The sequence below is a fragment of the Colletotrichum abscissum genome (genome assembly GCF_030869225.1).
Source record: "Colletotrichum abscissum strain IMI 504890 chromosome Unknown Scaffold_36.1, whole genome shotgun sequence".
NCBI lineage: Eukaryota > Fungi > Ascomycota > Sordariomycetes > Glomerellales > Glomerellaceae > Colletotrichum > Colletotrichum abscissum.
The window spans coordinates 245,833-273,499 of NW_026850276.1; the positions used below are offsets into that span (position 1 = coordinate 245,833).

The 27,667-nt window shown below is 53.8% G+C and overlaps 11 protein-coding genes across 11 annotated transcripts; 4 read left to right on the forward strand and 7 right to left on the reverse strand.

Moving 5' to 3' along the window:
* Nucleotides 1-288: 288 nt before the first annotated feature.
* On the forward strand, nt 289-3,940 carry CABS01_12237 (X-Pro dipeptidyl-peptidase C-terminal non-catalytic domain-containing protein; the record flags this gene model as incomplete). Its single annotated transcript, XM_060545591.1, has 6 exons — nt 289-766; nt 827-2,081; nt 2,576-2,738; nt 2,790-3,270; nt 3,323-3,403; nt 3,462-3,940. The coding sequence occupies 6 exons, from the start codon at nt 289-291 to the stop codon at nt 3,938-3,940; spliced, it is 2,937 nt and encodes a 978-aa protein (XP_060396764.1).
* Nucleotides 3,941-5,702: 1,762 nt separating this feature from the next.
* Nucleotides 5,703-5,900, reverse strand: CABS01_12238 (uncharacterized protein; the record flags this gene model as incomplete). Its single annotated transcript, XM_060545592.1, has 1 exon — nt 5,703-5,900. The coding sequence occupies one exon, from the start codon at nt 5,898-5,900 to the stop codon at nt 5,703-5,705; it is 198 nt and encodes a 65-aa protein (XP_060396765.1).
* Nucleotides 5,901-6,265: 365 nt separating this feature from the next.
* Nucleotides 6,266-8,596, forward strand: CABS01_12239 (uncharacterized protein; the record flags this gene model as incomplete). The annotated part of the gene is made up of 3 exons (XM_060545593.1): nt 6,266-6,454; nt 6,594-7,784; nt 7,862-8,596. 3 exons carry the CDS (start codon nt 6,266-6,268, stop codon nt 8,594-8,596), a joined length of 2,115 nt encoding a protein of 704 aa, XP_060396766.1.
* Nucleotides 8,597-9,337: 741 nt separating this feature from the next.
* CABS01_12240 (lysosomal cystine transporter) lies at nt 9,338-10,250 on the reverse strand (the record flags this gene model as incomplete). Its single annotated transcript, XM_060545594.1, has 2 exons — nt 9,338-10,020; nt 10,097-10,250. The coding sequence occupies 2 exons, from the start codon at nt 10,248-10,250 to the stop codon at nt 9,338-9,340; spliced, it is 837 nt and encodes a 278-aa protein (XP_060396767.1).
* Nucleotides 10,251-10,740: 490 nt separating this feature from the next.
* Nucleotides 10,741-11,685, reverse strand: CABS01_12241 (uncharacterized protein; the record flags this gene model as incomplete). Its single annotated transcript, XM_060545595.1, has 2 exons — nt 10,741-11,023; nt 11,087-11,685. The coding sequence occupies 2 exons, from the start codon at nt 11,683-11,685 to the stop codon at nt 10,741-10,743; spliced, it is 882 nt and encodes a 293-aa protein (XP_060396768.1).
* A 141-nt stretch (nt 11,686-11,826) lies between these two features.
* On the reverse strand, nt 11,827-12,138 carry CABS01_12242 (uncharacterized protein; the record flags this gene model as incomplete). Its single annotated transcript, XM_060545596.1, has 1 exon — nt 11,827-12,138. One exon carries the CDS (start codon nt 12,136-12,138, stop codon nt 11,827-11,829), a length of 312 nt encoding a protein of 103 aa, XP_060396769.1.
* Nucleotides 12,139-12,982: 844 nt separating this feature from the next.
* CABS01_12243 (uncharacterized protein) lies at nt 12,983-14,555 on the reverse strand (the record flags this gene model as incomplete). Its single annotated transcript, XM_060545597.1, has 4 exons — nt 12,983-13,533; nt 13,588-14,332; nt 14,394-14,489; nt 14,541-14,555. The coding sequence occupies 4 exons, from the start codon at nt 14,553-14,555 to the stop codon at nt 12,983-12,985; spliced, it is 1,407 nt and encodes a 468-aa protein (XP_060396770.1).
* A 1,213-nt stretch (nt 14,556-15,768) lies between these two features.
* On the forward strand, nt 15,769-18,649 carry CABS01_12244 (dynamin family protein; the record flags this gene model as incomplete). The annotated part of the gene is made up of 3 exons (XM_060545598.1): nt 15,769-16,066; nt 16,129-18,153; nt 18,204-18,649. 3 exons carry the CDS (start codon nt 15,769-15,771, stop codon nt 18,647-18,649), a joined length of 2,769 nt encoding a protein of 922 aa, XP_060396771.1.
* Nucleotides 18,650-19,067: 418 nt separating this feature from the next.
* Nucleotides 19,068-20,679, reverse strand: CABS01_12245 (cation diffusion facilitator family transporter; the record flags this gene model as incomplete). The annotated part of the gene is made up of 2 exons (XM_060545599.1): nt 19,068-20,171; nt 20,263-20,679. The coding sequence occupies 2 exons, from the start codon at nt 20,677-20,679 to the stop codon at nt 19,068-19,070; spliced, it is 1,521 nt and encodes a 506-aa protein (XP_060396772.1).
* Nucleotides 20,680-21,651: 972 nt separating this feature from the next.
* Nucleotides 21,652-22,770, forward strand: CABS01_12246 (uncharacterized protein; the record flags this gene model as incomplete). Its single annotated transcript, XM_060545600.1, has 1 exon — nt 21,652-22,770. The coding sequence occupies one exon, from the start codon at nt 21,652-21,654 to the stop codon at nt 22,768-22,770; it is 1,119 nt and encodes a 372-aa protein (XP_060396773.1).
* Nucleotides 22,771-23,882: 1,112 nt separating this feature from the next.
* CABS01_12247 (uncharacterized protein) lies at nt 23,883-24,203 on the reverse strand (the record flags this gene model as incomplete). The annotated part of the gene is made up of 1 exon (XM_060545601.1): nt 23,883-24,203. One exon carries the CDS (start codon nt 24,201-24,203, stop codon nt 23,883-23,885), a length of 321 nt encoding a protein of 106 aa, XP_060396774.1.
* Between the last annotated feature and the right edge of the window lie 3,464 nt (nt 24,204-27,667).

Consider the following 27,667-nt stretch of genomic DNA (forward strand, 5'->3'; position numbering starts at 1 on the left):
CAACAAACGCCATACACGGAGGCGGCGGCGGCAGCGATGAGGAGTAGAGGCAGAGTGAGTACCACCCGAAGTAGGTTGATGTGTGGGAGGAGGGGTCCGATCATTGAAGCATCTTGCATCATCCGCTCCATTCATCTCATCCTCGGTGAAAGAGTTCAAGTGCCCAGTCCCGCCCACCCCATTGCAATAAAACCAAGGAACGCCCCTCCAAGACTTGACATCTCCTTCGACTGAACGCCAATCACCCCCAGCCTGAGACATATAGGCAAACATTTAGCTCCAATCACCATGTCTGTCAAGACCCCTCCCATCAAAGACCTGCTCGAGGTCACCGAGGACCAGGAGAATGGCCTCACCTTTATGAAGAACGTCTCCATCCCGCTCAAAGACTCCCCGCTCCCCATTCGCGCGAACGTCTACCTTCCGCTCACTTCGGATAAGGCCGCACGTTACCCTGTGCTGGTGACTTACGGACCATATGGCAAAGATATCCCCTATGTCAAGTTCTATCCCAAGTCGTTCAGCGAGGTTGCTCCAGACCAGAGATCCAAATACTCGGCCTGGGAGACGCCCGATCCGGTCTTCTGGACGAGCCAGGGATATGCTATCGTTCGAGCCGACGAGCGAGGACTGGGCCAGAGCCCAGGACTGTTGGATACCATGAGCCGTGGCACGAGCGAGTGCTTCTTTGACGTGGTTGAGTGGGCTGCAGATCAGCCCTGGTCTAACGGCAAGGTCGGTCTGTTGGGTATTTCGTATTACGCTGGTGCGTTGTTCCTCTTCTCAAACTATTAGCCGAGACCGCTTACTCACCTACTACTCCCAGGTTCTCAATGGCGCGTTGCCGCTCGGCGGCCCAAAGGTCTCGCGGCTATCATCCCTTGGGAGGGTATGTCCGACTACTACCGCGACCGCTGCCGTCACGGCGGCATCCACTCCAATAAGTTTATCGGCTTCTGGTGGAACCGCCAGGTACTGGTCAATCAATATGGCAGGAAAGATAGATCCAAGCTGGACTTCCCTCCAGATGGTCCTGGAGCCAGAGGTCAGGAGGACACCATTGAGGGTGACCTGCCAGAAGACGTCCTGGTAGCCAACCGCCAAGATCAGACGAAAGACAACGAAGCTAACCGCTTCCGCGACGATGACTACTACGCAAGCAAAGAATACAAGCTCGAGGACATTGAGGTTCCTGTTCTGAGCGTAGCCAACTGGGGTGGCATCCTTCTTCACCTGAGAGGCAACGTGCAGGGATACCTCGGAGCAGGCTCCCAGCTCAAGTATTTGCGCTTCATCACTGGCCGTCACGATCTCCCATTTTACTACCCCGAGGAAGTGGAGCTACAAAAGAGTTTCCTCGATGCATTCTTGAAGGGTGAAGATAGAGTCGGCTGGAGCACGCCTGGCAAGGTGCCTCCCGTGACGCTTACTCTGCGAAAGGGCAACGTCGGATTCAACGACGCCGAGAAGGAGAAGGCGTATCCCAAGAGAGAGGAAGCTGCTTGGCCAATTCCGCGAACAGATTACACCAACTTCTATCTGACGCCTGACCTTGGTCTAACGACAAATGGCTCTGGCCAGGATTCCAAGACTGTCTCGTATAAGGCTTTGGGTTCCCTGGAGAACCCTCAAGTTGTTTCCTTCACGTCCGCTCCCTTTGAGCAAGAGACGGAGATCACAGGCCACGTCACGGCCCATCTCAACGTCTCGGTGACGCCCGACAACTCGGAAAATGAAACCGATATCGACCTCTTCGTGACCCTGCGCCACATCGACCCATCGGGCCAGGAAGTCTTTTACACCGGAACAGCTGGCGACCCCGTGCCGCTCGTCAAGGGCTGGCTGAGAGTGAGCAATCGCAAGGTGCACGACGAGAGCCCCAAGCACAAGTCCTGGCTGCCGCATAGAGAGTACCTCTCCACAGACGTCCTGCCAGTCAAGGCTGGAGAGGTCTACGGCGTAGACATCGAGGTCTGGCCGACAAATGTCGTTGTCGACAAGGGCGGCAAGATCGTCTTCGAGGTTAGCAGCGGCGACACCCAGGGCAGCGGAATTTTCCAGCACTGCTCAGAAGTTGACCGGTAAGTTCGAATTTGCTCAATTCTTTCCCCAAGGACTTTAGACTAACAACTCCACTATTCAGGCCTGCATCCAAATTCTCTGGATTGAACAATATTCATTTCGGCCAAGGCCTTGAGAACTATGTCACTCTACCCGTAATTCCTTAGAAGTAGAGAAAATTGAAGCCAGGTGCGGAGTTCTAATGCCGGAGTGTCTTACTCTCCATCATCAGCTGTGCCGAGTTTGCAAGTTGGTTTGGGCTCCGAGTCCCTGATCCGAGCCTCCTACGTACCTTTGGTGGGCCGGAGTTAAAATCCGGGGCCGGTGGGGGTGGGGGAGAGCGGGGGCGCCGAGGTTGGTGGTAACTACCTACCTTAGCAAACAGACATTTGAGCTCCAAGAGCTTCATCGCGCACGTGTAAAAGGAATGCAGCCTGCTGCGATACAATCAGAACCTCTCTAGAGCCCAATCGAATTTCATAAAGCCAATCATTGATACCAATCTCCCTGCCAGCATGAGTTTCTCCGAGCATTTCTCCCTTGCCAACATTCCGTACGGAATCGCCAGTGACGCGAACCATGCAAAAGGCGTAGTCACGAGAGTAGGGGACTCGGTCGTCTTCCTCTCTGACCTAAACCTCACAAATTCCGCGGATATCAAGTCCGCTTTGTCTCAGGTCTGACCATTTGTCCCTCTTAGTCACTTGTGAATACTGACAGCCTCAAAGCCGACCCTCAATACCCTGGCGGCAGTAGAAAAGACCGAGCTCGGGATCCTCCGAAAGAACATTCAACAAACCCTTTCCGACGAATCGACTCTGTCTGAACATGGCGTACCGATCGCCGAGGTTCAGCTACACTTGCCAATCAAAGTAGACGGCTTCACAGATTTCTCGTGCTCCAAAGAACATCTCTTGAATGCTTCAGAGGCAGTCGTGGGCAAGGCCTCCATGCCACCCGCAGCACCGTACTTGCCCATCGGCTACAGTGGTCGGCCTTCTTCGATTGTACTTTCGGGGACGAATATCACGCGGCCGTACGGGCAATATAGTGACGGAAACAGTATTGGTTTCGGTCCCTCCAGAGCGCTTGATTACGAGCTCGAGGTGGCTTGCATTGTTGGGAAACCGACGCAGCTTGGAGACCGCGTAGCTGTGACGGATGCCGACGAGCATATATTTGGTCTCGTTCTGCTGAACGACTGGAGTGGTGAGTCCCGATTTTCCTTGCAAGATGTTCTTGCGATGCTAATGGAAGACAGCTCGCGATATCCAAGGATTTGAGATGAGTCCGCTGGGACCGATGAATGGCAAGTCATTCGGGACGTCCATCAGTCCGTGGGGTGAGCCAGACTCTACTCTGTCTCGAAATTGAAAGAATGCTTGCTAACTACGTTGAAGTGATCACACTCGAAGCACTCGAACCTTTTGCAACACAACCTCCTCCGAAGGATATACCCTCGCAGCCATACTTGTTGGACAACAAGGAGAAATCGAGTTACAATATCGCCTTGAAGGCCGAAGTAGTAACTGGCGACGGGGCTACGACGGTGTGTAAGGCGCAGCTCAGCTGGATGTACTGGACGTTCCGCGACCTAGTGGCCCAGCAAACAATCAATGGGTGTAATCTCAACACTGGCGATATTCTGGCGACGGGGACGGTGTCGGGAGCCGGCGATGACGAGCACGGGTGTCTTCTAGAGATGACCAAGGGCGGCAAGGTCGGTTGGAAGACGTCCACTGGTCAAGACAGGATGTATTTGCAGGACGGAGACGGCGTGCGCATCAGCGGGCAAGCTGGGGATGGCGTGGGGTTTGGTGACTGCGTGGGGTTCATCGGGGCCGCTCGGCCGTTTGGAACAGCACAGGTCCATTTGTGAAGCGACAATGGGTCATTGGCAAGAACGAGGAGCCTCGGAACTTGAACGAGTAAGGCAGGGCTGGAGTACAGATAGGGCGAAGGGAGCCGGGACCCCGGGGAGCTCCAGGTCTCTTTCATGGAGGACTGAAGTCGGCTTACAGTCTGGAAGGAAAGAGCCTAGGCATCTGCCTTACATATTACTCCGTTGGTGCGCGTGTATCGAAGTGAAACTGCGGCAGCAGATTTGAGCGGCTCGGAGAACGGGAAGTTAATGAACTGAACTGCTCCGAGCCTTCGGCATTGGGCTTCCGCGGAACCTCCCTGTAAGGGATCCTTCTCTGGGCCTAGGCCTTATTACCTACATAATCGTACTGCCTATATATAGCCTTCAGATCTTACCAAGGTGAAGGGAATTTGCCCCCAATGTCCTCCCCCACGCTTGGTTGGAGTCTTTGGGGATGGAGGATGGGGGATTGGAGGCGCATAGACCTACCGCGGTCCGCGCTATGCCTGTAGACGGAGAATTGCCATGCATCAAGAGGACCGCGGTAGGAGGGGGAAAAAACGCGACTGTGCCTAAATGGATTGAATAGGTAAGTCTTACCCCAAAGGTCCACCTTTCATCAGCCACTTCAATGACTGTGTGTTCAGTAAACGCACGTCCCATCGCGGTTGATTTCAAGATTCAGCAACTTCTTGGACTTCTGTCTGGCTGTCGGCAAGTTCGGAGCGGGTCCGGGATCCACTTGTCCGAGGTTTATGCGCACGAATCGATGGTAATCGGAGGAACGGGCTCGTTGGCTCTGGTATCCTGGTCCCCGTCACTTGTGTCAAATGTCCCGGTCGCGTCCGATTTTATGTGGGAGTGAAAGGCAGATTAAACCCTTTTGAAGCGATTAGATGGTCCAATCGTGACCATTTGCGCAAACCGCACCTTACCGCAGCTGTCTCTACGTATCACTGCATATCTCGCGTAGGGGTTACGTAGAACAGCTTCAAACATACTTTGCTGGGTTAGTGAAGGTTCATGAGAAAGACAACACTTTGTAAGGCAATTGGCTGAGGCACCTGTTATTGCTGATCTAGAGTACCTTATAGGGTAGTAGAATAAGTAGAAGAAGGTGGGGAAGACAAAAGAAAAAGATTGGACAGAGTTCGAGGCTACAGCTCTGCAGAGAGCGCAGGCTCGGGACGGCGGCAGCTACGACAGGCGTGGCCGAGGCGGTCAGAACCCCGAGAGCGAGCTTAAGCAAGCACGCGGACGGTGCAGCGCAAATGGTGCACATGTGTGTCCCAGCTGGTCCAGTGTCTGCATGTGCATGTGGCAGTTGAATGTTCGATGGCGCTCTCCTTCATCAGCCAAGGTTCCTACCTACTCCCGGGATACAATCGGCGATAAACCCTGCTTGTGTCTTATCGGATTTCTTATCGGACCAATCTGCAGGGGTTTCCAAAGGGGTCAACAATGATCCGGCGCGTGTTCCTGACTCCCGCGTGCAAGGAAGAAAAAAAAATTACGCCAGATGGCTGGCGATTCCGAAAAACGGGCACCAACCTTGGAATTGACTCAGGTTCTCCCGCTGTTTCTGGCCTTGTCTCTGATACCTCTTGTCTTCTGCTGTATGTCTCTGACCTGATGCGATCCGTCTGACTTCGTCATAAGGAACCCATGGTGCCTCTACCCAGGTTGTCCAAAGTATCCGTATCCGTACATAGGGACCTAAGTCAAGTTCCATCACTCCCAGCCTGAGACCTACAAGCCGTTCCAAGTTTCCTGCATTCTACCTCTTGCCGCGTGCAACACCCAAAAAAGAAAAGGTGCCTATTGTCACTAGTTCCCGGCTGCAGCAAGAAAGCCTTTTCCTGCTTCGTGTGTGTGACGAACTTCCCCAGATTGGACCCCCTTTCTGCCGGCCTGGCCTTTTACCCTTTGCTCCTTCCCCCTTCTTCTGCTCCTTGTCTGCTCTGCCCACTCCCATCTGTCCCCCTTGTAATATACAGGGCATAATACCAGAGGACCAGCAAGGACCAATACTGGAGAGGAAAGCACAAGTGCCAACGGCTCCTTCCCCATCTCCAGCTAGGCCCACGTCGGCTAAAGGCCAATCTCATCGCGTCCGCACCTGCCACCAGACTCCGTCGCGCAAGCGGCAAGAGCATCCAGGTCCACTCAACCCACAACCCACTCGAGGGCCACAGTCACCTCACCTCACCGAGCGCACCTTCTCCTCTTCTCCTACACAGGGCCCAGGAAGCGACAGCTCTCAAACCATTTCTCCTGTGCGCTCGCACTCCAACAAACCTTCCACCCTCCACATAAGCTCAATTGCAGAAGCCGCCCAAGATGAGCAAAGCAGCTGCCGTTAAGGAGGCTGTCAAGGAGAGCCTCCTTGGCGCCGAGGAGCCCGTCCAGCTGTCTGCGCAGACAAAGGCGAGATTCGTTGCCAATGCTGTCAAGGATGAGGTGTCAGGAGAGCTCTACATGGGCCCCGACGAGTTCACCAAGGCTGTTGCGCCCGAGGATGAAGATTTCGTAAGTTCGGGTTTTCACTCTAACCTCACCTTCTGCTCTTCCAATTTGTCACTGCTGCGGGAGCACAACCCAGCTCCGATATCCCTCCGATGAACCGACCACTCGATCCATTTTACTGACTCTAAACCCAACACCGCAGCACAAAATCAAGCGCGAACAGTACGGAATTCTCTTCGGCATCGCCGACCGTAAGGGTTCCGGCAAGGTTACCCTCTCCGAGTGGGCCGCCTTTGAGAACCTCCTGATCAAGCCCGACGCCGAGTACGAGATCGCCTTCCGCCTCTTCGACGTCGATAGAACCGGCAATGTCAAGTACGAGGACTTCCGAAAGCTCTATGAGCTAAACAAGGGCCCCGACAGCATTCCTTTTGACTGGGAGTGCGAATGGGCCAAGTTGTACATTGGCAGCAAGAAGAAGCGCCATCACATGGACTACCCCCAATTCTCCCAGATGCTGCGTGGTCTGCAGGGCGAGCGCATCCGCCAGGCTTTCCAGCTGTTCGACAAGGATGGCGATGGATTCATTGACCCCGAGGACTTTGAGCGCATTATTCGCGAGACTTCCAAGCACAAGCTCTCTGACCACCTTCTCGAGAACCTGTCGACTCTTTGCAACATCTCGCTTGGAAGCAAGGTTTCCTACGCCAACGTTCGCGCCTTCCAGAACATGATTAAGGAGATTGATCTGGTTGAACTGATTGTGCGCCGTGCTTGCGCCAAGAGTTCCGACGGCAAGATCACAAGGACGGAATTCCTCAACCAGGCCGCCAAAATCACTCGCTTCTCCCTCTTCACCCCCATGGAAGCCGACATTCTCTTCCACTTCGCCAGCCTTGACGAGCCCTCTGGTCGCCTTGGCCTCGGCGACTTTGCCAAGGTCCTCGACCCATCATGGAGAAACGCTGCCTACGAGGCTGACGATGCTGCTTCGCAAGTTCTTGCCAAGAGCGCCGGAGCTTCCAAGGCTGTTCTCGCATCGATTCTCGAATCCGCATACAACTTTGGTCTCGGTAGTTTGGCAGGTGCCTTCGGAGCGTTCATGGTCTACCCCATTGACCTTGTAAAGACCCGTCTCCAGAACCAAAGAAGCGCCAGACCGGGAGAAAGATTGTATAAGAACTCGATCGATTGCTTCCAGAAGGTGTGGAGGAACGAGGGGCCCCGAGGCCTCTACTCGGGTGTTGTACCCCAGCTCATTGGTGTTGCGCCAGAGAAGGCCATTAAGCTGACGGTGAACGACATTGTGCGTACATACTTCACCAACAAGGAGGGCAAGATCTGGACTGGCCATGAAATTCTTGCTGGTGGTACTGCTGGTGCATGCCAAGTTGTAAGTTCACTCTCTTTTTTACTACAGTCTGGTGTTACCTGAAAGCAAGTGACAGAAGCTAACATTGTTTTTCACAGGTCTTCACAAACCCCCTCGAGATTGTCAAGATTCGTCTCCAGGTCCAGGGTGAGGTCGCCAAGACTGTTGAGGGCGCGCCCAAGAGGTCGGCTATGTGGATTGTGCGCAACTTGGGTCTCGTTGGTCTCTACAAGGGTGCCTCCGCGTGCTTGTTGCGTGATGTTCCCTTCTCGGCCATCTACTTCCCTACTTACAGCCACTTGAAGAAGGATCTCTTTGGCGAGTCTCCGACTAAGAAGCTGGGAGTTGTCCAGCTGCTTACCGCTGGTGCCATTGCTGGTATGCCCGCTGCCTACCTCACCACCCCCTGCGACGTCATCAAGACTCGTCTTCAGGTCGAGGCTCGCAAGGGCGAGGCCACCTACACTGGTCTCCGTCATGCTGCCAAGACTATCTGGAAGGAGGAGGGCTTCCGCGCCTTCTTCAAGGGCGGCCCTGCCAGAATCTTCCGTTCTTCCCCGCAGTTCGGTTTCACTCTCGCCGCCTACGAGGTTTTGCAGAACGTTATCCCCTATCCCGGCAAGCCTGAGAGCTCCAAGGTCCACACCGGTGTTGGCGATGCCATCTCTACCTTGAAGGAGAAGCTCGACACTAGCCCCTTTGCCCGCAGCCGCAACGCCCTCAAGATCATCTTGGACATTGATGAGGACTTTGGAAAGGTCAAGGTCCCTAGCCAGGAGAGTTGGAAGAAGCTTCCTGCCTTCATGCAGACGAACGAAAACACCTCTTCATGAGCCTTTGGAACGGATTGGAATAGCCAGAGAGAGCCTCGATGCTTGTCTGGATGAGAAACAAAGAACCCAGAGTCACAAATGGGAAGAAATCGCATATACGGCTGGGGAATACAAAAGTTCTAGAAGAATGAGTCAAAGACAGCGATGACGACACCCTATTTCTCAAAGCGAGTCATTCAAGAAGAAGCTATGTGAGAGGGAGGCTTCTCTTCGATTACGGCAGAGAGATGGAGGTTGAGAGATTTGCATATCCCCTCGACGGCGTTCAAGGGCAGGCATACAAAGGGATTCGTAGCAATTCCTCAATTTTACACTTTTTTTTTTCAGTTTTGTTCCTTTTGTGTCTTGTAGAAGCCTTTTTTCCCTTCTCCTCTGAAAGAAGTTTCTCCTTGGTGTTGCTGTAACGTGAATTGGTATCGTTGCGTCTCGACTTTGAGAGGGTCACATGTCATGGATACAATGTGTAAGGTACAGACCGTAGTGGTAGAATTCTTAGAATTTCTAGAGTTCCAGCTTAGACTATCTAGAAGGTCTTCAGACGGCTTTTGTTCACACTGAGATGTCTTGAGAAGTGGTCAGGATGCCAACCTGACAACCTGCCAAGCTTGGGCGTCTGAGCAAAGCTAACAAAGCATTGAGTTAGAAGATCTTCAAGGCTTCCAAATTTCTACTAGTGTACTGGATAATATGTCAAGTATATTCCAAGCCATATGTGTACATGTATGACGAGTCTGCTCTAGTCTAGTCTAGTCTTTGATGCTCCTCATCGTCCGCACGGAGAAGCGAATCTCTCTCGTCAGCCTTGCCGTCAGAGCCGCGGTAGAGGATGTAGTGCTGGGTCATGAAGACCAAGTCGTACACCATGGAAACATTGCCCAGCGCGAACTTGACAGGGTTACCGGTGATGCCGGACCAGTCGCGCTGCAGGTAGGAGTCGATTGCCTGCTGCGCAACAGAGAGGAGGCCGCCGGAGAAGTCGAGCAGGATCTGCCAGATGGACCAGCCCTTTGTGGACTTGTTGCGGTAGTTTGTAATGACCTGTGGGGTGTACTTGATGAGGGTGATGACGAGCTTGACGTAGGACACGGCGTAGACGACGTCAAGGGCGCACCAGCTCGTGACGGGGTCGCCGTCCCCCGGGGCGGACGCGACGATGAGGCCGACAACGGCGACGCCCACGATGCAGCCCGAGGCGATGCCCGAGATGAAGCGGCTAGGGTTCGTGCCCGGCGCGGGGGTGAAGCCCCAGAGCTTGGGCACGTACTGCGAGGTGGTTATGCAGGAGAGGAGTAGGGCGTGGGCGGCGAAGGTGATGTCGTTGAAGGCGACTGTCGGGGTGAGGCCGTGGTTGCGCGCGGCGTACTGGGCGCGGACGACGGGGGAGTAGTAGAAGGCGGCGTTAGAGACAAAGTAGGCGAGGAAGCCTGCGAAAGTCGGAGTGTCAGCGCTGTACTTGAAGATTGTCTCTCTTATGTTCTACGTGGTGTCCTGGGTTCTTACCTAGGCAGTTGATCAAGGGAAAGTCGACCGTTGTACCGGCCGTAGTTTTCCTGTGGAAGTTGAGGAGAGGCTGCGGGTAGAAGGAGCCGGACCAGCAGAGAAAGTAAATCCAGCCAAAGACGGCGGATAGGAAGGGGAGAAATTCGAACGCCATGTCGACTATAGCTACTGAAAGCGAGGTTGAGCGGAGTTTGTTGAACTCAGTGAGATGCCCGAATACTGTTCTTTGAGCCTTCTTGCGTTCCCTTCTCGCCGGCACCTTTCGTCGAGGTATGCAGTCAGCAAACCTCCAGTCGTTGGGTTCGTATGCTGTAGGAGGGAGTTTTGTGTGCTGCCACTGGAGGGGAAGGTCGCAAGAAAGTTGCAAATGAGCTGTTCGCCTGGTGCACAGGATTGCGACATGAGACCGACCGCATGGGGGTTAGCGTCTTTGCTGCGCTATTTCGGCGCAGGTACCGACAGGCCAGCGGTCCCGAGGTCAGCGGCCCCACCAGCACCGTAAAAAGGGCCCAGCGGAAATCACTCTGAGCGGCGGGGTGCGGCCCAAGTGACCAGGACGCCGGTAACAAGGTTGCTATGATAGGCGGAGCCAAGAGCCCTCATCCATTCTAATCATCGTCCCTGTGATCCACTACTGCTGGACGTCAGGGGACCCGTGGAGGAGCAGGTGCGAGCGCGGAGTGGAGTCCAGTGTTGTCACCGCGGGGTGTGATGTCGCCATTGACGAGAGCGCGACCACCACAGTAATGAGGTCCGGGGGACGTTTGCTGCGTGCTAGCTATGAAAGCTCGAATCGTATAGATGCTGTATGAGCTGGCAACTCCAGATCGTATAGAAAGACTCAATCTCGTGCGACCGAAGCTTCCTGGATGCATGGGAGTCTGCTGGTTGCACAATGCCTTGGACTGTACAGGAGTGACGAGAAATCTGAACTCCTAGCATTGGCAGCTGAGATATCACAACCCCCCAAAAGTATGCAATGAAACTCACGGGATTCGACTTTGAGATGACATCGTCCCGACAAGACTGATGTCTTTGCTGCCCTCGATTTCACCGCCGCGGCGCATCACACCCTCAAGCCAGTCCACATAGTCCTCAAACCCTGTGATGCTGCCATAGACCCTGACAGTCTTGACTGCCCGGACCTCCTCAAACACCCGCAGCGCACCATGGTCCGCACTCTGGAAGGCGGCCTGCCACACCTCGACGACGAGCTCATCCACGCCGTTGAATGCTGCCGTCGCGGCCGCGGCATCAAACGCCAGGTCGCAGTCTAGCCGCAGCCGGATGTGGAAGCGGCGGATGCGGGGGAGCACGGAGCGCTCACGGACGGGTGAGTACCATGGCCGTAGACGCGGAAAGGAGGCGAGAAGTTTGGTATGCGCGAGGAATATATTGCTGCCGTAGAGAATGGGCGTCCCCTCTGTATGGATTTGCCGGTTTGTGGAAAGGATTGCGGGATGGAGCCGTGCTTGCGGCGAGGACGGGCCGACTCTATCTAGGGGAGGGTGGATGAGAAGGAGAAGGGCGTAGATGTCGAGACGAATTTCGCAAGGTAGGTCTAGGAAGAAGCATCTCGGCGAGGCCATTTTTGAGCGTCTCAATACGGGTTGATTAGAAGATGCTCCTCTGAGCTATGCAAGCGAATAGAGAAGAGGTGGTCACATCAGAACATGTAGTTCAAGTCACTTGTGCAGGGCGGAGGGAGAGTGGTGGTGGCTTTATCAGTTTCAAGATAAGATCCCTAGCGGCTTATTCCCGCAGCCATGGAAGCTACCTAAGGTAACATCTCTATTGGCGATTTCATCAGGGAAGATAAGAGACGATTGTTTCGCCAAGTGCTGATCTTCCATTTGCAGGTACTTGACATTCGATTGCTGTCTTAATGATCTGGCCCAGCAGATAGGGTCAACTTCGACACAAAGTCGCCCGACAGCACATCCGTCCGCCAATAGACACTGCCATTCCGATTCAGAGCATGAAGCTCTGCCTGCATCTATGGAATATCCAAACTGAAGCATCAGCATTATCACTCCGAGCATGATGTTCCAGGATTCAGAGAGCAGCAAGATCTATACATAGGGTATCCATCTATACTATCAAATGACAGTTGGCGTAGCTATTCGAGCCATATAGGCATAGTATTCATCCAACATCGATGACCCACGAGATTACGTGCTTGGCTCCGATTTAGGGACTAGTCCAAGTGTCCGAGTCTCTGGGGTAGTCCAACCAGTGTGGAGCGAAACTACTTGTGCCCCGTTCGATCCCTAGCAAATTGATAGGCGACATGCATGATGCGTTAAATCGGACCTCATGTTCGGCACCCTGAGCTGCAAGCCCCGGAAGGTCGAATGCTTTGTAGCTGTTCAGTCGAAAAGCGAGCAACGTAAGGCGATATGATTTCACGGCCTGTCAACGTCTGAGCTATAAATATTTTGGTTGCTTAATAGATTTCTTCCTTCTAGATAGCGACCCAGGTGATAAATGCAGAAAAAACTCCAATACACACTACCCAACTTGCAATCATAAGCAGTAATAATACAGTGAACACAGTTACAAGGCGCGCGTTGTAGCTCTTTCTGAGAGTCGTGAGCTAACACGTTCAGCTCCCATAGGCACGAGTTCGAGTCTCGTGATATATCCTTGAATCGCAATACCTGAGGCTGGTAAGAGTGTCCAGAAATTTTCGTAAGCCCCCCGTGAGGAGAGCTGAGCTTTTGCGTCGCCTCTTCTCTAGTTGATGAATTGATTTGTTCATGTGGTTGCTTTGCCGGCTTCCTGGATCCGTTCACATGTCACGGTGGCTGGGCCGTGTCGAGGCGGGTATTCGGTTGTATTGCTTGATTGATCTCCTTTCCTCCGGGCACACATGGCTCCCTCTGGCTAGGTCATGGTCAACTCGGGGAAGAATCTCGACAACTTATTAGGATGACCAAATTCTGTCCTGCTCTGCGCCTGGTCCTCCACAGGTAGCAGCGAGTCTGTATCGCTATCGGCACTGGGAGCAGCCTGCTCTAGCGCCGCCCGTTTCACCTTGATGTTTCCCTGAACCGGAGGCTTTGATGTGCTGGTTTGCGCGCTTGAGAAGGTCATGATAGACCTGGAGTCTGCCGGTGTTGATATCTCGTGAAGTTGGCTATGTGGCCGGGATTTGCCAACATTAGTAGGCTCAGGGGTGTGGCCGCGAGAAACGCTGAAAGGAATAGTCGGCCCAAGGCTCTTTTTTGCAGCATCAGGAGCTGGCAACGACGTGGCTGCCGGGCTGAGTAGTGCCGAAATCTTCTCGTTCGCCATGAGTCCCTTCGTCTGAACGAAAGCGCTTGATCTGGCGTGGTACGGGCTTCGATCGTAGTACTTGTCAATAATCGGATGAACCATGACAGTTTGGTTGTGAATTGTCAGGATCGAGTTTGTGGGAACGTTGACCCAATTCTCTGTTCCGATTAGCAATAGCCCAAACACCGCGTTACGAAACTCTCAACACGTACCTCTCTCAAACGTCAGCGGTTCACTTGCGACAAGTACAATATCTGCGCCTTTATCTTGGCGTTCCATTTGGTAGTTGCGGTCGGTTGCTGCCGATGTCCTCGTGCCCCATTCAGTGCCTGAAGAGTAGTAGAGACTCGCGGCTTCGTCTGTCGCGCTGCTGATGTATCGAGTGCAAATAACGCTTTTGCCGTCTGTGACAGCAAAGTTGAGCAAGCTTCGAGTGTCGATATTTTCCGACTGGATCGTGCTCTCCGGGATTTCATCGATCAATTCGTTGATTGTGGCGATGGTCTTCAGCATAGCCTTCCTCAATATCGTAGGCCCGAAACCGTGGGCGGGCTGTGAATCCGGGTCGATGCCCATCCTTTCGAGAGTATCGAGGAACAGCGCAAACGCCCATTCACTGTCTGTACCGCCTTGGACCCCAAGGTACCACTTGTCTGCCAATCTCGAACCCAGCCTTCTCTTGATATACTTCCAACCCCCAAGACCACCGTTGTGCATCCACATCAAGCTACCGTGGCAGAATGGGTGGCAGTTATCCTCACTGAGGGATCCCTCGGTCGTTGCTCGTACATGAGCGAAGATGAGTTGGGAAGCGGTCTTGGAGGCGATGCGTTGAAGATTGGTACAATTCCAGGCGGGGATTGTCGAGGTAAAGAGGCAAGGTGCGTGACCGAGCTTGGGATCCGTGTAGAAACCGATTCCGAAGCCATCTGCATTGTTCTGGCCTCTTCGTGTATCCTTTTCGGCCACCGCCAGATATTAGTACGGTACCTAAGCTCTATGCGCCAGAGTGACGTACCAGTCTGAGCCTGGAGTCAAATGATTGCTTCAGGATAGAATGCGTAGGGTCAAGAATGAGTTTGGAGAGAAGAATCTCGTCGCTTCCCCGATACACCTAGAATCAGTCAGCGGGTGTCCTGTCGGCGCTCAATGACACCGAACTTACCAGGAAGCGGCACATGTTGGGCGAGTTGTGTCGGGCAACTCAGAAGGAGTCGAGAAGATGAGGAAGGCGTCGGGGGAAGAATAGTAGGTGTCGCGTGAGCAATGCAACTTTGTCTTCGATGGGGTCTTGACTGTTCTTAAACAACAGCAACAGAAACCCAGAGAATGTGACTAGAAGTCAAATACGAATTCACGAATAGGAGACGTCGGAGGAAGTGTTTGGCCAGATTTATTCGTTTGATGAGCTATGGCGCGATCAGAAACCCCAGGGCGGTGGCGCAAGTTGATAGGGATGAGGTAGCTACCAGCTGAATGCTAGAGCACGGAGTACCGAACAAGTCAGGTACGTGGGTGGGTGGGGGAAGTTGAGCTGAGGCCCGTGCCGGTTGAAAACACACAAGGCAAGAACTGGGCGTTGTATAAAGTGGTGGGTATTGCTGTTAATCTAAATGAATGACTCCCAGCGATTGCGCCTTCGTTTGGGACTCCGGTTGCTTTTCCGAGCGCCTTGGTGAAGTCTCAGGGTTCAGATGGGGATGAATAAGGCAAGATGTACGGAGAACAGTGAGTCATTTGATGAGGGGCGGTATACGCAAAGCTGGTCAGCTGCTTGAACATGGATGGCTATTTTCGAATAATTTCTTGCCCACCCAGGTGCAACTGGAGATCCAGCGCCATCGGAGGGACATTGGAGCTGTGTCTTCTACCTATGTGCCTTATCCAGGGCATTTGGGTATGACGAAGGCGATAAGATAAGGCTTTATGCGAAGAGCGATAAGAGAAAGCCATGCTGCGACTTAAAGTAAGGTAATGTGTAGTTGTGATGGTGCATACCTAGGTACACAGTACTACTGGTTAGGAGCCAGCAGGGAGGTGCCTAGGTGCTCTTTTGGGGAAGATGGACGGTACGTCAATGCCAGGCGGTCCCCACTAGGTAGGTGCCTTAGTGAAATGGGCTCTTCATGCAACCCGCGAGAACCCGCTTGATTTCCATTCACGCCGCTTCTCATTCGTCCCCGATTCGTGGCATGTCAACGGATTTCTGATATTCAAGTCTCTTGTCAGGCCGGAGCCTTTGGCGAAACCCACACCAACTATCACCACCAAAACCACACCGCTTCTCCATCTCGGACACCCGAATCTCTGGCTTTCCCACTCGAATTTCCGTCTCGCATGCGAAGAACGCACCACCGCCTCAAACTACACGCGTCCCGTGCTTCGCCGGCAGCATGAGCGGACGTCTCCTGGCCGCAGGGCTTTCGCCATTGACGCGACGCGCTCCAGTCCAGGCCGTTCGACACTTTCACCGGTTTCCCGCAGGCGGGCTTCAGCGAGCAGATGCAGCTGTGCGTGCTACGCAACGGCGCATGTGGTTTCCTGGCAACGCCTTCCACAATGCCGTCGTCGTGCGGAATGCGTCTTTTGCCCGCTTCCTACCGAAGTTGGTTATCAAGTTTGCTAGAATCCCCGCAATGTTCGGTGGCCTAGCTGTCGGAACACTCGCCTGGATTCAGTATCAAGCCAACCGTACGTACTGGGTTTCTCTTCGCGTCAAAACAAGTTGCCCCTGCTGACCAAGTCACTCACAGAGCTCACCACCAACGCCTGGGATATGGTCAGCAAAACAGCAGATGGTATTTCGGAAACGACGTCTAGTCTCTTTGGAGGTGCCAAAGGAATTATGGATCAAACGATGCGCGGTTGGGAAAACACAAAAGAACAAATCGAAACCCCCGAATGGCTTCAAAAGGTGTTGCGTATCCATGAAGACATTGGCACTGGTGGCGGCGGCTCAGGAGGACCTGGAGGGGAGCAACCCAAGCAGAGCAGAGCCGGGGCGGCTGTTGTTGCAGGAGGCTCGGCTGCTGCGTACGGCTACGATCAATCTTCAGAAGACGACCCGCGAGAACCCGATGAGGTGGCCAATGACGACCAGATGATGATCCTCACCAAGAAGATGATCGAGATTCGGAGCATGCTCCAGCAAGTTGGACAATCGAGCACTCTGACGCTCCCCTCAATTGTTGTCATCGGTTCGCAGTCCTCAGGAAAGAGCTCCGTCTTAGAAGCCCTCGTTGGCCACGAGTTCCTGCCCAAGGGAAGCAACATGGTTACTCGCCGGCCCATAGAACTGACCCTCGTCAATACGCCTGAGTCGGACGCAGAATATGGCGAATTCCCCGACCTGGGTCTGCGACGCATCACCGACTTTTCCTCGATCCAAAGGACCTTGACTGAGCTTAACCTAGCCGTGCCGGATACTCAGTGCGTATCTGATGATCCCATTCATCTTACCATTTACTCGCCAAATGTACCGGATCTGTCTCTGATCGATCTACCCGGATATATCCAGGTGGTTGGCCAAGGCCAGCCTCTGGAATTGAAGCAGAAGATATCAGAGCTATGCGACAAGTACATTCAGTCTCCTAATGTCATTCTGGCCATCTCCGCCGCAGATGTAGATCTCGCAAACTCGACCGCACTACGTGCAAGCCGCCGTGTGGATCCCAGAGGCGAGAGGACTATCGGCGTGGTTACCAAGATGGACTTGGTGGACGCTCCTCGCGGTGCTGCCATCCTGAGCGACAAGCAGTATCCCTTGAGGCTTGGCTACGTAGGTGTTGTCTCCAAAGTTCCTCAAACGACCGGTCTCTTCAAGAGATCGGGTAGCGTAATGTCGGCGATCGCAAAGAACGAGAACACTTTCTTCTCCGCCCACCCGCTGGAGTTTGGTGAGGGTGCTGGTGTCAACGTTGGGACGATTAACCTACGTAAGAAGCTCATGACCGTCCTCGAACAAACGATGTCTGCTAGCCTGGCCACTACCAGCGACGCCATCAGACAGGAGCTCGAGGAAGCGACCTATGAGTTCAAGGTGCAATACAATGACCGCCCGCTATCTGCCGAATCATACTTGGCAGAAAGTCTTGATGGCTTCAAACACTCCTTTAAGCAATTTACCGAGGAGTTTGGACGCCCGCAAATGCACCAGTTGCTGAAGCAGGAGCTGGACCAGAAGGTTCTTGACCTTCTGGCCGCCCGGTACTGGAACAAGCCCATCCAGGACTTGTCCCCTGCGATGCCAGAGCCGGACAGCTTGGCTGATCTTCCCAAAGCTGACCCCAACTCTTTGTACTGGCATCGCCAGCTCGACGCGTCGACTTCTTCATTGACAAAACTTGGTGTTGGAAGATTGGCCACAACCGTGGTTGCGTCTGCTATTCAGGCTCACATTGACAGTCTGATCAAACACTCCACTTTCAGCAGCCATCCCTTTGCACGAGAGGCCATTAACGAAGCCGCGTCCACAATTCTGAATGAGCGGTTTTACAGCACGAGCGATCAAGTTGAGAACTGTATCAAGCCTTACAAGTTTGAGATTGATATTGACGAGAGAGAATGGATCCAGGGCCGGGATCATTCGGCCGTTGTCCTGAAGAAGGAGCTCCAGGACTGCGAGGGCGCGCTGAAGAGCATTGAAGATGTTGTGGGCGGTCGACGAAAGCTGAGAGAAGTGATGAACTTTGTCGATCGAGCACGAAAGGGGGATGTTGTCGTCGAAGGGGAAAGCCGCAGTGGTGCCGGAGGCTTCAGCGCGTCGCTGCTTAAAAGAGGTAAGTCTAGTCTGGCTGCCCATGTATTGCTGGTCACTAATGGATTCTAGGACGTGAGGCTGTTTTCCTCAGGGATCGCGCCGATATCATCAAGATGCGTCTGATGGCTGTCAAGTCGAAGCAATGCACCAGCCTCAAGAACAAGTACTACTGCCCAGAGGTTTTCCTTGATGCGGCAGCCACCAAGCTCGCGTCTACAGCTGTTCTGTTTCTCAATGTGGAGCTCCTATCGGAATTCTACTACAATTTCCCCAGAGAACTAGACCTCCGGCTCGGAAGGCACCTCTCGGAAGAAGATATCGAGAGGTTTGCCAAGGAAGACCCCAAGATCAAGAGGCACCTTGAAGTCATCCGCCGCAAGGATCTACTCGAGTTAGTCCTTGAGAAGATGGAGAGTCTGAGGCAGCTCGAGGGCCGCGAGAGAGAACGGATGAAGGGGAGCAACAACAGGCCCAACAAGGACGACAAGCAGCGTGGACGCTGGGGGCTGTTTTGATTGGGATAAAGCTATCGTTTGGCGACTTTCCCAACCGAGCCTTCTCATCTTGAACTTGTAACGCATTATGACCTGGGTGCAAAAGGAGTTTGGGTGTCTGAAAGATCAATGGTGTACTGTCGGCCTCGCCTTCCTTCGTCGCCTCAGCGGTGTAGGGCAGGCCTTGGTCTGCTTGCGAGTTTCTTCTCTATGGTATTTTGTGTAAAGTGGTATATAACATGAAGGATACCCTCCTCGACTCCGGTCTCCCGAAAGAATAGACTTTTCTCGCTCTTCATGTGTTCATCATCAGCATTTTAGTGTTAACGTCAAGCAAACAAGACAATCCTTTGGCTTTTGGTTTCGCTCATCTAAATCGTACAACAACTTTGTCTGCCCATCGGCCTGATAGGACAAATCGCAATCTATCCTCGCTTGATCAGAGGGTCGCTTCAACACTAGTCTGCAAAGTCACCTCCCACCGTAAGCTTGTACCGCGTCCGTATCCTTCCCCGAGCCGATTTTGGATCAAAGTAGATATGCGGCTGCGCAGCTTGCTGATGGCTCCCTCGTCACAACCTTTGGCGACACAGATCTTGAGATTGGCCATACATAATCCGTAGTGCACCTGCCAAAATTGCGCGTCCTCGATCCGAGCCACGCCTGGTTCTGCCTCAATCTCCCGCACCACTGAAGACACACCTTCGTTGCCACCCATGCCGCCATACGACATGAGCAACATCATAGCCTGAGCCATGGCCAACTTGGCGCCAAACAGGAACATAGAGGCGGCAATGGCGGCGCAGAGCGTACGGTCGACCCAAATATAGCTCTTGATGGACAGAAGGGGCAACAAGAGCAGTAGACTCGAGAAGAAGACCGTCAAGAAGTGGAAGATATTAGAAAAATGGGTAGGTAGCTTGGCAAGCCACGACACACGCATGATTCTAGCAATACGTGCGTGGTTCTTCAGACCGTACGCTGAAATAACTGTGCTTGTGATGGCCGCGAACGCAGCCCAGTCCACTTCTCCGGCCGAGACACGCTCGTGAGCATGTTCGTGGTGCGGCTCATGTCCACCTTTGGTCTCTAGCCAGTGCTTGAGGTTGTGCGACACAAGATCGAAGCCGCCAAAGAGTAGGAAAATAGACATGGCGAAGCCGGCGAGAACCTCGGCTCTCTCGAGACCGAAGGGGTGACGAATACTGCTACGACGCCAAACCTCGAAGTTGCCTAGAACATCGACAGCTACGCATACCGCCGCGCTGCCGGCGTCGAAGAAGACTAGATGGGAGAGTGCCATCATGGCAACGGAGCCCTCGGAAATGAAAAAGAGCCAAGTCGCGACTGCCAAGTGGCACAAGCTCCAGTAGAGCCGGACGCGCTGGTCCTTTGACATACTCTTCCATGCTTCTCGAACGGTGGGCACAGGGAGGGAGGCTGGTAGAACAGGCGGCGGTCGCTGGGGAGGCTCCTGAAAGATCTGATGTTGGGTAGAAATGGAACTGTGCTTGTATCGATGGCCGCGACGCTGGCCAATGTTCTGCGAGGCGCCGATGTTAGCGATCAATTGGCTGGTTGAGGAGGTGGAAGGGGCGTGCAGCATGATTGCGATGATGTATATCTGAACATACCGACTTGACAGGCGAGGTCGAGATGACCTGCGTCTGGAAGTTGAAGGGGCTCGGGACGATCGAGCCCCCAGCAGAGGGAGGGTCGTCTTCGGCCATGTCTGTTGGTGTTGGGAAGTCTGGACGAAGCAACCCAGGTTTCAGGTTGGCGGGCGCGAGAAGTCCAGGGCTACCTATGGGCGTTGATGCTACGCCGGGGGAGCAGGAGATGCTAGGGTGAAGACCGTCCTCATCCACTTCCTCGTCTACTTCGGAGGCTTCGTCGTTGATGTTTATAGATGGAAAGGCGAGATGCGGAGGACCATAGACGACATGGGTTGACGAGGTGTTATCACTTCTGCCGTTACCGCTTTGGGGGATCGGTGGGGTGGCAGGTCGCAGAAGGGCGGAGGATTGGCCTGCTGCAGGGCTGGAAGCCATGGAACTATTTCCTTCCCAGCGACGTCCCTCGCCGAGAAGAAGGGACAAGGACCGACAGCGACAGCGACAGGGTCAATTGCAGTGGTGTCCGACAGTCGTCGGCATGCATTGTGCGTTGCTCCGGGGGGCTAAAGGTCGCAGAAATGGGTAGGCGAGGCAAAAGACACACTAGGAAGAGATGGGACGAGATGTGCGTGACGTGCAATCATCAACAGAATGAGTCGCCAGGTCGGGAAGGTTAGAATTCCAGTTGGTGTCACTGCTAGCCCGGTAAAAGGGTAAAAAAGGGCCAGCTAAAGAAGGGACGACAGAGATCTGTCTCCAGGTTCACTCCACCACCTTTCCCCACAAACTGAGATGGTCTAAATGCATCTGTTCAGGGGAGAATATGCTCCTATTCAGATAACTGGCTTAAAGGGAAGACACATGCCAGGGGAACACGACCGCCCATTTTCCTCTTTACTCCGGTACCTACCTAATGCCACTTAGCCTCCTGCTACTTCTATCCGTATAATAATTACATACATTCGCGCCTAAGTACCTACCTATATAGGCACCGTTTCGCCGAATCGCCTGGTGTTGCTAAGTCCCGAGTCCGCAGCGGTAGCGGCATTGACTTTGCGACCCACGTCACAATGCAGGGTCCTACATCCTTTACCTCTTTGCAGTTAGCCCTCTCAATCTTCGACCCGCGTCAACCCCAATTGCCAGCCTGAGCTCTACATGGCATTATCAGAGTTTCAATCAGATCCAGAAATACCACCAACTTCCCTAAGCTGAATCTTCGCTCTTTTCACCCACCCCCTGCTTCAACTTGCCGGTAGAGTGGGCGTCAATGTCGCGGCCCCGACTCGTACACAGTCCCCAAGCTTTGACGTGAGACTCTCCCCCACCCCATCCCTATCGGTTTTGGTCCACTCTACCGCCGGAACGATAGGGATTATCGCAGTTTGGAATACCTTACCAAACGCAATGGATCATACTGCGGCTAGCGGCGACAATGGCGCCGAGTGTCGCACATTTGCGCTCAACGACCCATCGACGGTAGGAGCTGTGTCACCAAAGTCGGTCTCACTCTCGGAGCATCAATACCAGCAGCAACAGCCGCCGTCAACGGTCCCACACCGACGCAGCTCCTCCGGCGCAAACTTCCTTTCCAAACTCCCTTTCATGCGCTCCCATTCCGATGGGAAGCAGCAGCAGCGTCACCAAGAAGCCGAGGACGACACTTCGCGCTTCTCACCGACATCCATGTCGACCGTCATCCAGCAACAGCAGCAGCAGCAAAAGTCTCGACGAAGGAAGGGTTCCCTTAGGAAGGTGGCCCTCTTGGGAAGAGGTGCGCAACGGGAGCGCAAAGAGGCGAAACAGCTCACTATCGACACGTCACACACTGTCTCCCGCGATATGGAGGGCGCTGCGTCTCGATCGCATGCGACAACTATCGAGCACGACCCTCTCGGACTGAATATCGCGGACCTGACACCGCGGCCGTCTATGGAGGGATATGCGAGCAGGTCGAGTCTGGTAGAATCTCCAGTCTCTTCTCTGTCGAATACTCGGCAAACAAACGAGGCCGAGTCCACCATCACCAGCCCTACGATATCGTACACATCTACAACGGACGAAGACGACGTTTTACACATACCGAACCACATGCCGTCACACCTGCAGCCCGACTCGTCGCTCTCGTCGGGCTCCGAATCTTACTTTGGAACCCGGCCTAGGCAGCAGTCCATACTGCAGGCCAAGTCACCGCTCTCGTACAGCGGCTTATCGACCACTCCGTTACCTCCCAACGACACAGAAATCGACTACTCGGATACAGAATGGTGGGGCTGGGTCGTCTTGATCGTGACGGGGCTGGTGTTTGTTATGGGCATGGGCTCAGTCTTTGGGGTATGGAGTTGGGCGTGGGATGTCGGTACGACCCCGTACGCGCCCCCAGAGCTCGAGGACGATCCGACGCTGCCCATCACAGGCTACTATCCGGCCCTCATTATATTGACCAGTATCATGGCTTGGGTTTGGGTCTCCGTGGCTTGGATGGGAATGAAGTACTTTCGCCATGCTAAGATCAGCGGGGAGTAAAGACTGGGCCGGTCTTGAATTATGGCCCATCCTGCCCCAGGATTCTTTTCGCCGTCGAGCTTTATGGTCTATTGCGCGGGTCGGCAAAGGCAGACGAATGGCGTTGGGTTGAAATTTGCGGCAAGGCGTTTTGTCATCCATGATACAGGCGGCAGGGACTCAAAAAGTTAAAAGCGAATCAGCAAGCGGGAACAGTTTTGCTGGGCTCTCAGGGTTAGAAAACTGGAGGTTGTCATGGCTTGTTCTTCAGTAAGCCCCATGCGTATGTGGCCAAAGTAATAGCGAATACCAGCCCTTACATTCAAGGTGTATCTTTCTTACAACTCTCAAAACCATAGCTAGGAAAAGAAGTATACAAGTTAAATCACCTTGAGCTTTGAAAGCTACAGTGACGACTTCGTACCAACCCCGTCATTCTCTTGGCCTTCTTCGAGTATAGGGGTACTCGGACCGGAACTTAGAACCTGTCAGTAAGTCATTCAATACTAGTCGCGATCACACGCTACTTACGGGTTACTGTTCGTAAGATATACGGATAAAGTGCGTGTACGTTGATAGTGTACGGGCAGACAAGTGGGTACGTTGATACTACATCGCCAACACGTGTGGACAGGCTATCCGTACACTAGAAGCGAGATCGAGGCGAGTGGATGGAGGGCAGGGATCCACTGTCTGCGCGTAATCACGAACCGAGAATGGGCTTGCGGCTTGCCAGCGGGCAGCGGCCCATCTTGCCAGCCTCCCAGGCAGGCAGAAAACAAGGGTCCCACTGACCGCATCTTGCACGATCTCGGTGGTGGGGGTTTGTGTGGTTGGCTGGCTTTCGGGAAAGTACATACATACATAGTAGGCAAGTATGCAGACATTGGTACGCTACACGGCGCACAGTCCCGTCGGGGTAGCTCACGATTCTTGCTTGACCTTCTTTCTAATAGGTCGGCTCTGGTTGGCAGCTCACGTGTGGAAAGTCTGACAGAGTCGGCCGAGTTGCCAAGGTGGTATCTCGCTCAGCTCACGAGGCCTCCCTGAGTCCCTTCAACTCGAGTGAACAGATGCCTCACTGGCCAAGGGAAGAACCAACGGCAGTGGTAGTGAGTCCACCATGAGACATGTCATCTGAAACACAACGACGTTGGCGACGCAGAAGCGAAGCCACCATGGATGGAAGCCAGCGAGCTGCGAGCCCCCTTTGCCCGCAGCGACTGCTCGGGGGCCAAGTTGGATCGGCAGAAAGGCGAGACATTTTCGACTGGAGCTGGATGGTCCTGGTGCTTTGCTGCGCTGGGTGTGGACCGACCGACCAACCAACTACCTAACCAACCACTCATTGTAGTGATCTGATGCGCTGGCTCTGGCACTGGCACCGGCAAGTCGTCGAAAAGAAGATCGAGGTCTTCCAAGTGCCCGCTGGCTAACCCAAAAGGTGTTTTCATCGAGTAAGCCGAGCGCCAGACGCATCACGAAGCACCTGGATGGTGAACCTTGAGGAGTCCGTGAGCCGTCAGCGTCCGCGGTCACGGCAGCAACCTTTCTTGCCTCCCTTGACTTTTGCACCGGCCCCCCTTCCGTTCCTTGGATCAGAACGCAGGAGACTCTCGGCTGAGAGAAGGACAGAGCAAGGGAAAAGAGCAGCATCTGTCGTTAAGAAAGTGGGGATTCTGACGCTTGAGAAATTTGGAGAAGTGTAAATGGAGCCTTGGCAGTGGTGGTGGCACCGAGACCCGATCTAGGCCCTCTGCCAAGGTGGAGGGGCAAGAAGGGAACGGGCTTGCATCTCGTGTTGAAAATAATTAAGCGCTGCGGTGAATTGAGATGGCAGAGGCGGCAAGGGAAATGGCGCGCGCACGGCCAATCACCAGAGTCCCAGCCCCCGATTCATGGCCAGGGCTACCTTATTGTGTCCCACAATGCCATTGAAACTCCATGCCGTAAAAGAAGCTTGTGCGCCATTCGCATCGCATGGCATTGCATCTCCGAATGGCTGGCGCATATCTCGGCCAATCAATCAGTACAGGGTCCTTGTTGAGCGCAAGTTCTGGTCAGCCAAAGAGTTGGTATGTCTGATTTTGCAGTGTCCCAGTGGCCTAGTCAGCCGCCGACGCCGTTCCGAAGCTCGTGGCAAACGGACAAGCGGGCGGACAGAGGCGGAAGGATAAAAAAGAAGGATCCGGCATGCAGCAGGCCACGCCAAAGTCGGTAGCAAGGCGTCTAACGGCTCGCCATTTGTATGCGTCTCTGAGTCTGCCGAGTGCGGCCAGGCATGTACTCCATCGGAATGTCTATCAGTTAGTTAGCAAGGCGCGCTCTGAGTTTCTGCAGAGGTTGTCTATGAAGGAATAAGTGTTAGTTGCCGCATAGAGGCGAAAACAGCGATGGAGGTTGGTGTCTGTGAGTGGGGTTTGTGTTGATACTGATGCCATTGCTAATATCAGTGCTTCGTAACCTATGGATGGGATTGTTATTATGTGCCCGGTCAGTTGCATTGCGATGGCATTGGACAATGGATGTTGCAAGTCGCTGTCCCCGGCGCAGTCCAGCTCGTGCGGATGGTTCTCCGGACATGTTCCGCCAAGGGGACGGAAGGGAGGGAGGGCGGCGGACGTGGTGTGCTGTGACCAAGAGTCCAAGACGGCTGAGGTGGAGAAAATCACTGGGGGTCCCGACGGGTCGGAAGGATCAGGAGCATAAAACTCGATGCTGGGGGCCTTGTACCTGAGGTACTACTTTGAGAAGTTGAGGTGCAAGGTAAGGTAAGCAATCAGGTGGTATCCGTACGGAGTATCCATAGTTGATTACCTTCTTCTTTGCCCAAGGCACTTCCGATGTTGCCCAAGACATTCTGATTCAGAATTTTGCAGAAAATTTCCGGTCGGTGCAGGAAAGCAGAGACATCAGCAGCTGCCCTGTGTGGTCCCTGAGAACAGGTACTTGATGTATTGTGCCTACAGGCAGGTTCGAACTCCCGTCATTTGGAGAAGGGCGGAGAACAGATCCAGCGAGCGGCGGGCTCTTTCCTGGAGCCTTCCCTGTACGAATAAATACATGGAGAGGGCGGCGAAGACCCCGCCCTCGCTGCCGTCCGTCCCTCTGTTCTCATCGGGCGGGAGGTAAACGGGAAGGCGTTCCCTCCTCTTCGGTGCCTGCCCTGCCTGCCACGCCTGCCCCGTGCCTGCAAAACTAAAATTTGATGTTGATAATGAATTGACACATGGCACTCACCTCATGGCTGCATCTGTGCCCTGGCGGTGCGATCTCTTCTCTAACGGACCATGACCTCACCGCTTCCGAACCCAGGGCACACTCGGGCTTCAGCCTTTACGAAAACGACGCTCCAAGGAATGCAATCTCGCACCAATTTGTGTGTTGGATCTGGGACAAGTGCCGTTCGCTGACGATTGCTGAAGACAGTGGTGGGGCACATTCCCTCCTAGTTCACCAGTGTCAGTAGTACTTATCTGTCGCCGTAGGTACGGAGTACGTGCCTGTGAAATTTCCCTGCGGACCTGATGTGAGACTCACGCTGCCAATGCCAGAGCAACACCGGTGACATTTGGAAATGTACCGAGGTACGGATCATGGACGCAGGAATGTAAATGATGACCCTTTGCTGTCCCTGAAACGAGCACCTCGAGATACAACCCAATCCCAAGGTGAGGGAGGCATCATGAAGATTCAGCAACAATTATCGAGCACCTGTGAACGGCGAGATAGACCACCAAAAGGTGAGATAAACATAGGAGAGCGCGGTGCTCGATCAGTCCAAGCAATCAGAGATAAGAATGGTGTAAGCTGCCAACATCAAACCGGACCAGCAACAAGTAGTGCGAACGGTCGTCGCATCTGCCACCTCTCCTACTCTCCTGTCGTCACACAGACTCGATAAACTCTCCCCAGCTCTTTGTCTTGCTCAGGCTTGTCAGGGTATCCTGCCTAGCAGCAGCCGAGAGCTCACGACACATGCAATACACGGTCGTTCATGCACTAGGCCCATAGATGGCAGCTTTCTCAGCTCCCAATCTCGCATCGCCAACGGGTAGGCCACTTGGCTGCCCTTGCTTTTTCTTCTATTCTTTCTTTTCCTTCCATCAATGTTCCACGTTCCACCTTCTACACGACGATGGCGTTTTAAAATGCGTTGGCGTGTTCATGTCTTGATCTTTCCTCTGTCAACCCTCTCAATGCAGATAATGTGCGTACAATGCAATCACAGCCGGCACAGACTGCCTGGAAAGCTACGCAATGTGGCAGAACTGCGTCGCTATCAACATTCAACCAACCACCTTGGTGGAGAAAGACTGACGTGCAGGTTGATGCCTGCCGCCTTGAAAATAGCAGGGCCCCACGAAATGTCCGAACAAGTACCTACCTAACAAGACCGTGACCGTGAGCACTCAGGTCGCTTGCCCTGGCAGTATTGACCCGAGCCGACGGCTCAAGAAACGGGAGGCGGCAGGGAACAGCGCTAGAAACGCCCACTGCTACTGTCTACTGTACGACCACAGTAGTACTGCGTAAATGCAGAGTGCTCCGTACGTTGCGAGGGCGTGACGAGAGACAAAAGAATGAGCAGGGGAATATTAGAGTCGTTTCGAGGAACAAAGAAGATACTGAGGTTCCTGGAGGCTGAAAGAGGAGGCGTGTTCCGGGCTCATGGAAAAGAGAGTGCCAAAAGACGGTGAAGGGGTCGGGTGGTGGTGTTGGAGTGAGCGGGAGCTAGCCGCACCTAGAGGTACCTTGGATACCTACCTTGTGGGCTGGTCTGACAGAGCAAAGGTACGGAACTACTGTGCAGTATGTAATTACCCACGAAGACCGCGACCTTCGACCCTCAGGAGATGGACATGCGATTTGTCAGGGTCTCTCTTCCCCCAAGTACAAGCAAGGCCGAATGCGGCCG